Source organism: Spermophilus citellus, assembly GCF_964194105.1.
Source record: "Spermophilus citellus genome assembly, chromosome: 12".
Taxonomy (NCBI): Eukaryota; Metazoa; Chordata; class Mammalia; order Rodentia; family Sciuridae; genus Spermophilus; species Spermophilus citellus.
In genome coordinates this window covers 90587818-90597985 of record NC_138198.1, presented here as the reverse complement: position 1 = coordinate 90597985, position 10168 = coordinate 90587818, and the positions used below count along the sequence as shown (strand labels likewise).

Genomic DNA, 10168 nt, shown 5'->3' with positions numbered 1-10168 from the left:
TTGCTTTTGTGTAAAATTTGATTTTTTTTTTTCCAACAGGGCAAAGGAACAACAAGTGGATAAAAAAAATCAGTTCACATGAAATGGGAGGTGCTTTCATGGGAATGTTTTATTGTCTCTTCCCGAGTTTCTAACATAGCTTATAGAGTAGGAACACTGCTTTTGTACAAAGGGAATACTGTCAGTTGTGTGGGATCCTGTTCCTCCGTCAAGCCCCTCAGGCTTTGGGGTTGCTGACTACTGCGGTGGTGGAGTAAGAGTAGGGGCTGAGCAGAGCAGCGATGGTGTAGTGGCGGTGGCCAGAGTCGTTCGCTGTGAACACCACCTAGGGGAGAGGACAGACAGAGCTGTTTGTAACAAGAGCCCAGAAGTGTGAGGCACAGTCAGAGAGATCATTGGAAATCCAGTGCAAAATTAATTATTTTTATTTTATTATCTCATTTTGGGGAAACAATTAGAACAAAAAGCAAAAATTCAAATACCCTGGCAGATTAAGCCTCTGGAGTCTTGTGCAGTTCTCAGAAATGCCCTTCAATAGGTGAATGGATAAAGAAACTGTGGTATATATACACCATGGAATATTACTCAGCATTAGAAGAGAATAGAATCATGGCATTTGCAGGTAAATGGATGGAGTTGGAGAACATCTTGCTAAGTGAAGTAAGCCAATCCCCCAAAAACCAAAGGCCGAATGTTCTCTCTGGTAAGTGGATGCTGATCCATAATGGGGATAGGAGGGGAAGCATGAAAGGAATGGAGGAATTTGAAATAGGGCAAAGGGGAGAGAAAGGGAAGGAACATGGGGATAGAAAAGACCGTGAAATGAGATGGACATCATTACCCAAGGTACACTTATGAAGACACAATGGTGTGACTCTACTTTGCATACAACCAGAGAAGTGAAAAATTGTGCTCCATATGTGTGCTATGAATTGAAATGCATTCTGCTGTCATGTTTAACAAATCAGAAGAAAGTAAGTAAGTTTTTTACTGCCTGCATGATGAGTCTCTTGTTTTGCAATTCACCCCATAGTCTGGATGGCCCTCACCTGACTGAGGGGAGTCACAGCCTAACATCTCTTGTCCATTTCCTTGGCTTCAGAAAAAAGGTGAGGAGAAGGTGAACACCAGCATCCAGACACTAGAGACTGGCTGAGAAGGTTGACCAACAGTCCTACTTTGAGAACTAGAAATTTGGATTGGGAGGAACTGTTTTTCCCATTTTACAGATAAGAAAACCAGACTTCTGAATTAGTTTACCCAAGTTCATAAAATGACGGAGCCCCACCGGGAAGGCAAGTCTCATGTCTCCAAGCCCAGAGATTTTCTTTGTATTTAGCTTAGAAATTTAGATTCTACCCCCTCCCAGGGAAAAGGAACAAGTATATGTATCTACCAAGGAATGGAATATGAACTAAAAGAATTCTACTTATAATAGAATTATAGAATTATAGAATTCTACTTATAATACAAAGAGATTGTGGAAAAGCCTATTGGAATTCTGAAATGTGTACAAATGCTTTTGAGCTTTCTGACTGGGCCAACTAGATCAAAGTGCTGTTGTAATTCATTAGTCACACTTCTCAAAGTCACTGGAGTATCTGAGACTCAGGGGCTGGGTGGCCTAGGCGACAGGAGGGAGGGAGGTGGGGGTTGACTTGATTGAGGAGAAAGCTGGAGGGCAGTATTGGGGTATTTAATTTTACTTATTTTTGTATGCAGGCCCTGGGTTGAGTGTTTAATAGACTTTTTGTTCCAATCAAAGAAGACTGGAAGACTTAGGGACAGGAGGGAAAAAAATGTCTGAGTGAACCATACCAAACATAAAAAGAACATTCAGGCAAAAGGAGGTGAGAATCTCCTAAGAATCTTCTTCTGAAGAAGAGAGGGACTCCTTCAGGTTCACCCTGGAATCAACTAGGGAAAGTTTCCTAACTTTTTTGGTGACAATAGCCTCTGGCTCTGTCTCCCTTAAAATTGTAAAAGGCATAGTTTTGTAATCAAAAATCCATGAAGTGAAGAGGCATATTAGTTCCATAGGAAATTTTCTAATTCTCCTTGGTAAGTCTAATATGGCTACCTGGGTCACTGGCCAGGAGGAGAGGATCAGCTCTGAAGGGCGGTGAGTCTCTGGGAGGTGCTTATCTGCAGGAATGGAGCTCATAGCTGAAGTCACTGTGCACTGTCCCTGGAGTGAGGTGTGAGGGACACATGCTTCACTACTCTCTTTCCCTCTAGCTCTCCTTATTCTTTCAGGCTCCAAACTAGGCTTATGACTCTTCCTACTATGTCTAATATCATCCACTTCCCTTCCATTCCAAGAGCAGGGGTGTGTTTTCATTTCCAAATCTCTAGTATCTCAACACATACAGGATTTTATTTTTCAAATATTTGTTGAATGATCATTAAAGAGTGAATAGTAGCTGATATCTATTGAATAGGAGCAGCCCCTTCGTGGGCTGTATAGTGGTAAAGGTTTTCAGATGGTCCCCTCAGGCTGTGACCCAGGATGGACAAGGGGCCCAGGGAGGCTAATCCAGTGCTGAAGGGTAGGGCTGAGAGCCTCCTGTGCTGTGCCCAAGCTGATCCCTGCACTCCCTTGTTTAGCTTGTTGTCTTGCTGCCTGGCTGAAGAGTAGCCAGAGACATACTTCCTGGTAGAGGGGACTCCCTTGGTGACTTGTGGGCCCCAGAAGTCAAACAGTCACCTACAGTTTCCTTGGTAACACTGTCTGCTAAAAGAACTGTTCTGTGCTAATTGAAATTCTCAACCATGACTAAGCCACAGAGAATGGTTGCCTTTCATGCTGAGCTATTTTCTATGGAATTACTTGATCTTTAACTCTGACCAACAAATCTGGATTCTATTTCCATGACAGCCATCTGTTTTAAATGACTTATGGAGTTCAGTCAAGGAGGAGGCAGGGAGACTGGGCCCATGTATAACTGCTGGTGGATCCTTACCTCATAAGGAAAAGAAGAGAATGAACCAAAGTTTACAAATATGAGGCCTGCTCCTCCACTTACTAGCCATGTGACTTTTGATGAGTCATGTAACCTCCCATGCTTCTCTTTTATCTGGGATGTGAGGATAATTGGACTAACCTCAGTGGGTTGGTCATGAGGTTGAGCTAGGTTAGTAGAAAACACCATGGCGCCTGACATGTGATGTACACTTAGTGATTTTATCTATTGTGTTGCCATTATTAGTTTGAATTTATTGTCTTTCTATGCATTGCCTAGAATGGCTTATTCAAACCTCTGGGGAGCCAGATGTGTTTTGAATACAGCATTTCCCAGCTTTTAAGAGAAATAAAATGGTGCATCCTTTCTTCTGTTACCTAACACCTTAAGTGAGGATGGGAGGGCTGCCTCATAATGAAACATTAATAATTCTTCAGCAAATAAACAAATGTTCACATGAGATGGGATGAATAGACCACCATAGTGTTTCAGAAGTTTATGTTGCCAAATGAGTTTTCACCAAACTCGGAACAGGGTTGGCTTCTCAGAGTGTATATTTCTGATGGTAACATGGGAAAGGGAACCTGTGGTCATTCAGAACTTTCCTTATGACACTTAAGGAAAGTATACTTACTTCCATGGTATGATAAGGGCAAACTGTGCATATCCTGGAGCTTAAAAAAAAAATCCCAAACAACTCCAGGGTCTGTGTACTCACCTCTGCATATTCATGGAACGGAGAAATGCCAAGTGCCTTCCAGTAGGATTTGGTGTCTAATTCCACCCTGTAGAGCCCTTCTACAAACTTTTCATCTGTTGTGAGCCCATGTAGCTCTCCGTTTTCACCGGTCTTCCTATAAGGTACATAAGTCTAGGTTAAGTTAGGCATGAAGGAAGTAAATGGCCCAGCAAAATGGTACCACACACATATGTGTGTGTATGTATGTATTTGTGTGTGATATATACACATATGTATGTGTGATATTATATATATATATATATATATATATATATATATATATATACACACACATATATATATATTTCCCCCTTCAACCAAACTAGTAACTCTCTGAAATCAAGTGGCAAGAAATTTTTTGAAACTTTCCAAATAAGTCATTGTAGATTTTTGTTCTTATAAGAACAAAATACAGGTATAATGTTAATTTAAAAAGTCTTAGATCTGGGGAAGTAGTTCAGTGGCAGAGCACTCGCCTAGCATGTGTGAGGCTCTGATTCTATCCTCAGAGCAACAACAACAACCACAACAATAAAATCTTGGGATTCATGGTTGGTGATTGGATGAAAGTTCAGGACACATCCTGGAAGTGGCCATAAGGTGCTCTAAGTGGCCATAAGGAACTCTCCTGTTCCCCAGGACCATAGGTATCACTTTTGTCCCCACTGGGGTGTGGCTGCCTTTCAGAGAGTACTATTTGTTCACACTGTGGGAAATCTAAAATACAAAGAAGAGCCTATATTGACTCTTGTTTCTTTTATATGATTGATCTCTTCGGTATTTCTTTGCCAAAACAAATACTAGGGAAATTCTATTTCTACTTAGGTACCAGCTCAATCATTGAAATGTTAGAAATGGCTCCCAATTAGACTACACACCTAAGAGAGATAAAAATGGAAGTCATCTTTAGTGATTTTGATTATGACTGCCCCTGTTTTTTCTTTTCAGTTCCTTTTTTATGTGTTGTGCGTGTGTGTCTTGGTATAGGAACATGTGAATACTTTTGGTGTCCAGTCTATCTCCCACGTAGAATATCTCCCATGTTGGGCTTGGCATTTTACATAAACATGAGTGAGTTAAAAAAAAATAAAATCTCAATTAAAACTGCATGAGGGAAATGATCTTCCTAATGATGGGTGAAGAAGATTCATAAAGTAGTTCTTGGGATTCAATTAAAACCCAACAGAAATTCTTCTCCAGGAGATGAAATACTTCAGAGATTCTTTTCTGCTTGGTGATGAGGGTTTCTTAGTGATGCTTCCTTTGGTTAGTTTGTTTAGGTTTACTAATATGGATTTCGTTTGAAATTCTTGCTACTGGAGGTAGAAAAGCTCTATGAAAATGGTAAAGTGGTTAATAAAAGGTGAGAAGTCATTTTTCCATACTGATGGGTGATGGAGAGATTAGTCTGTGGCTAGAATTTGCCTTACATGTCCTTCTCCTAGATGTTGTTTTTTAAATTAAGCTTGACAATAGCTAGTTTTGTACATAATAGGTACAAAAGCCCTGGATTCTATAAAACTCCACCTAGGTGTCCCCTTAATGCTCTTTCTAAATTCCTTTCTTTTCATTAATAAACTAACACACATTGTCCATCATGCTTAAAATTTTAAGAATTTTCCCAACATGGATGTCACTTTAAGGAACCTTAGATTCACCTTAGGAATCTGTGCAAATCCTGAAATTCTATGTATATCTCTGTATAGTGTGTTTATTGTGCATTTTTCTGGGAATGGAGTCTATAGTTTTTTCACTTTCTTCAAGTAGTCTGTGACCTGAAAAGTTTGACTCCTGCTAGAGTAGAGGAGTTACTCACTCCATCTTTTTCTTTTTCTTATCATCAGCCCTAAATGATGCTCCGGTCACTTCCAGCTAAGCAAAGCAAGAGGACAGCCTTCTCAGGCCATATTTGTCTACATTTTCAATCTATTCATAGAGTTTTTTTTTGGGGGGGAAGGGGTACCAGGGATTGAACCCAGGAACGTTTAACCGTAGAGCCACATCCCCAACCCTATTTAATGTTTTATTTTGAGACAGGATCTTGCTCAATTGCTTAGGCTTTGCTAAGTTGCCAAGGCTGGGTTTGAGCTCACAATCCTCCTGCCTCTGCTTCCAAGCCACTGGGTACTTGTAGGTTCTTTAGCTGGTGATGGAAAAAGTGGAAAGGTTGAATGGAAGGATAGAACCAAATCCCATGGCAGGGTTCTCTGTCAGCTTACCCAGAGGCAAATGGCTCCCAGGTGCCATCAGCCGCCTTTTTGAACACTTTCACAGACACCTCCACAGCAGGACTCCCTCGCACTGCATCTAGGACTTTGACCATCAGAGGACACTTGGTTTCACCGGTGCCCTGAAAGACACGTGAGAAGTCAACAAAATTATCCAGAATGAAAGGACTTATTCTTTATGGTGTTGGAAACCCACAACAAAGCCGGAAATACATGCTGATCCAATTACCAGTAACATAAGTGTTGACAATTAATGAGCTTTCCCACTCAGTATATTACAGACATAATTGTTTCCAAAGCAAGATTGGTTTCTGCCTCCAGACACACTGCTATCGACCAGGGACGTGCATAATGAATTTTCAAGGAGAAAATGGGCCCTCTGAGAATGGTTGCTTTGTTCAGCCTCTCCATTTGAGTGAAATACTGAAAAGATGCAATGTGTCATAGGACTGAATAGTTTTTCCTGAGGTTTTAATAAGTGGTTGCTATAGTAATTCCCTCTTACTATCTGTTGTCAAATAATGTCAGAGTACTTCCTGGCCCCTTTGGTAGTATTAGTTAATTCTTCCAGAGGATTTAAGAGTCAGATATCTGACTGGAATATTGTTCACCAAACAAACATTAATCAATCCATAAACACACTCGGATTAGCCAAAGGGCCAGAGTATAATCTCTGTAGTTTGCCCCCTAACTATATATATAAAGGGATGCTTTCAGGAAAATTCAATATTATCAGCTTCATTAAGATGATATCTTTATTTCTATCATGTGTCTGAGGACACTGGTGTGCTAGGCATTGAGACTTAATGCACTAAAGCAACAGAGTAAAGAACACAACAGAGAAAAAAGCCCTAAGCTGTTTTTGAAGTTCAAATCAATGATATTAAATGTAGGTGCTGAGTACCCTTGCCCTAGTAACACAAACTGGTTGTTAAAGCTGGAAGAAGTCACTTTTATTTAATCTAATGTACATCTGCAATGTCCAAAAGGGACTTGACAGAATTAACACTCACCACGGGGTCAGCTTCAGACACAAATACCAGTCCAGCGAGGCAGAGGAGGAGTAGATGGTGAGAAGCCATCCTGTCAGGACCCAGTGGACTTCTGTGATGGCTACTCTTGGTTTGGGGCTTTTATACCCTCTTTTTCCAATCCAGACTGCTGATCCCTGCCAATCTGACTCTAAACCTGCTGATTCTGATTATTGACTTAGTCAACAAAGGGAGAATAAGTAACCCACACAAATATGAACCTTGTCTACAGAGATTAGAACATCGGAACATTAGCTCTGTGGAATATTCTTAACTGGTCATTTGACTAGTTGGATCACTAAAAACACAACCTAAACAGAGCAAAATTAGCCTCTCCCTGCTTGACTAAAGGAAGCAGCATTGTTGAGATCTTCTATCCCCCCCCACTTTATTTCTGTTCATGTTTCCCATTTGCTATTCATTTTTGTCTTTCATTTTAGATGACAGATGTAATTTGTGATTTTTCTTTTCTTTTTTTTCTTTTCTTTTTCTTTTTGGTGTGTGTGTGTGTGTGTTGAATGACATTAGGTTGCACTGGCTTAAATAACAGTACATTAGAAAACATCATGGCACTAGATATATGTCCATGAGCCAACAAGAAAAACCCTCAGCAGTGCTTCATTCTCAAAAACATGTTTTAGCCAAATAGTCATTTAGTCACTTGGAAGCCCTGCTTAGTGATTTTTTCTACATTGTGTGTATATGTGAGGGTGTATTCTTTCCAGATAAGGTTCACCTCAACCCAGGGAATAATAGCATATTTCAATTTGGCATTGATGAGCCTGAAATACAGAGAACCAAATCTTTACTGTGTCTCCTCACTGAACATGGAAGAATAAGGCTACCCAGCTTGCTTCTGTCAGAATTAAAATATCTGGAAGGAGGTAGAGATGATTGTTAGAAATAGAAACTAGAGTTGACAACATCTCTTCCTCCTGGATGACCTACAAGTCTAGGAATTATAATAATTTGATGATTTACTGATAAGTACCAACTCTAGTGTGTATGTGCATGTCTGTGTGGCTTTGTTTATGCATAAATTAAGACAGGTCTTTGTCCTTATAAAGACAAATACATCAGAGATAGAAGACAAACATTTTTGACAAATGCATCTCAAGAGTGAGTCCAGTTTGGAGCACTAGAGTTGGGGGAACATTCCCACAGCTGACAGAGTCCGGTTGGAAATTTAATAAGAAATTATGAAAGGTAAGAGCTTTCAGGGTGTGGGGGAAGGGGCAGGAAGGTATTCGAGGAATATGGATGGGTGTAGGAGACTCCAGGAGAGTGGGTTAACTGTAGCAAAGGAATAATGAGCAAATCCAGTGGAGAACATTAACTAGGGCTGGAATCCTGTAGCCTCAGAGTCTGAAGATGAAGTAGCAGTGGAAAGAGTTTTGAATTTGGAGTTAGAGGCCATGAATCATCAGACTCTAGTTCTGCTACTCAGTTTCCTGGACACTTCAGTGAGTTACTTAGTATCTTAGACATTCAGTTTACTCATTTGTAAAATAAAAACACCTACTTTTCTACTTCAAAGGACAGTTCTAGTAACTTTTATATAAGATGATACGAAAGCATTTTATACACTGGAAACCATGTTCCTGCTGTAAAATCACAATTGTAACATGATTTGGTTCAACATCTAGGCCTAAGGAGAAAATCCTTTAATATCATATGTTGTCATCCATTATCTTCTTGATTATTTCCTGTTGCTTAGAACCTGGATAGAGTCTGTTGTTCCCTGACTGCAAATACTAAATCTTCAAAAGTTCTTTCACAACCCAGAAATCTTCCACCCATACGTTTAGTACTACACCCTGTAGAAACTAAGAATTGCCTCCTATAGACCTTGTGAACTGGCAACGCTGGGCTGCCACGGGCCCAGAGACACCAGTGTTTCTTGAAACAGTTTGAAATAGTTGCTAAAATTAAAATTGAGATATGTTGCATAAAAATTTGGATTTCTGGCTTGTCTTAAGAAATCAGAAAAGACGGCAGCAGTTGGCCTATATCCACAGGACAGCAACCAGCAGCATCTTGTTCACACACCTTCCTTCATGTCAGAGGCCAGGTTATGTTTCCAGTGGCACTGTCATACTTGAGGTTCTTTTAATGCATGTCCTGTTTTCCTTGTCTATGTGCCTGCCCAGCCTCTTGAAAATTAGTGTTTGTGATTTTGGGTCTTTCCGTAGCAAGTTAAGTAGTGAATGACAGTTTATTTTCTTTTTGCCAAATAGATATCCCTATTTCTTTGAATGCTTTCTCTTCTGGAATCTTCACCAGAACTTTGTCCTTTGGCATTTTCCCATTAGTCAATGTTCCTCTTCAAATGTGATGCACTAAACTGGATACATCATCCAAATAAGATCAGATCAACTCACAGGACTAGGGCAAAATGTGCACCCTGAGGGCATTACAATTGTAGTTGCTATGACTCACCTCTTCATTATAACACTACCCATTGTGACCCTACGGGTGACAAAGATCTAAAATAACCATGGAGTTTCCATTGTCCTGTGCTTTGCTCATTTTTCCAGTTTAACCTAAATGTGGAATCTCAAGTTTATCTTGGATTTATCTAATCCAGTTAGTTTTAACTTACCACCTCATCCTATTTAATAGTTGATTCTGTCAGTCACTGAGTTAGAGCACCCTCCAAGCCACATGCCCTTGGACACTTCAACTTGCTTGCCTTCTCCACTGCATTGATCTAGAAATCATTAATAAAATTTGAATTTGAACCAGACAAAGAGGTGGAGAGCAAGTGAGGCAATTCAGAGTACAGGAGGATCCCAAATCTGATTGGAAAATCATTGATAAAACATATAGAGATAGAGATTATTTTAATATCAAAAGAAGAGAAAATTTGTGCAGAGGATTGAAGACAAATATAGGTAGGCTGCAGTCAGAGCAAGACAGTTTCTAGAGAGGAAGCATGCATGCTTTAGGTGAGAGAACAAGGCTGAGGCAGGAAGGAAGAATTGAAAAGGAGAGAAGAAGAGCATTCTTTGTCAAAGGGCTGCTTGTGTGAAATAAATAGCAATGACACATACAAGAGAAGTCCATTGCTTCTTGCCTGAGAGGCAGTCTGCGGATGAGAGAGGGTTATGTGGATAAACACAGTCAGTTGAGGTCAAGGGTCACCACATTCCTGGAGTTTTAAGTGGTTGCTGGAGATGCATAGTGAGCTATGGCGACACTATAGGT

The 10168-nt window shown here is 40.2% G+C and overlaps 1 protein-coding gene across 1 annotated transcript; it reads right to left on the bottom strand.

Annotated features, from left to right (window-relative positions):
* Positions 1-202: 202 nt before the first annotated feature.
* TTR (transthyretin) lies at positions 203-7013 on the bottom strand. The gene is made up of 4 exons (XM_081263290.1): positions 6944-7013; positions 5922-6052; positions 3682-3817; positions 203-325 (listed from the first exon to the last, which is right to left on the bottom strand). Exons 1-4 carry the CDS (start codon positions 7010-7012, stop codon positions 218-220), a joined length of 444 nt encoding a protein of 147 aa, XP_081119416.1. The 5' UTR covers position 7013; the 3' UTR covers positions 203-217.
* Positions 7014-10168: the final 3155 nt, after the last annotated feature.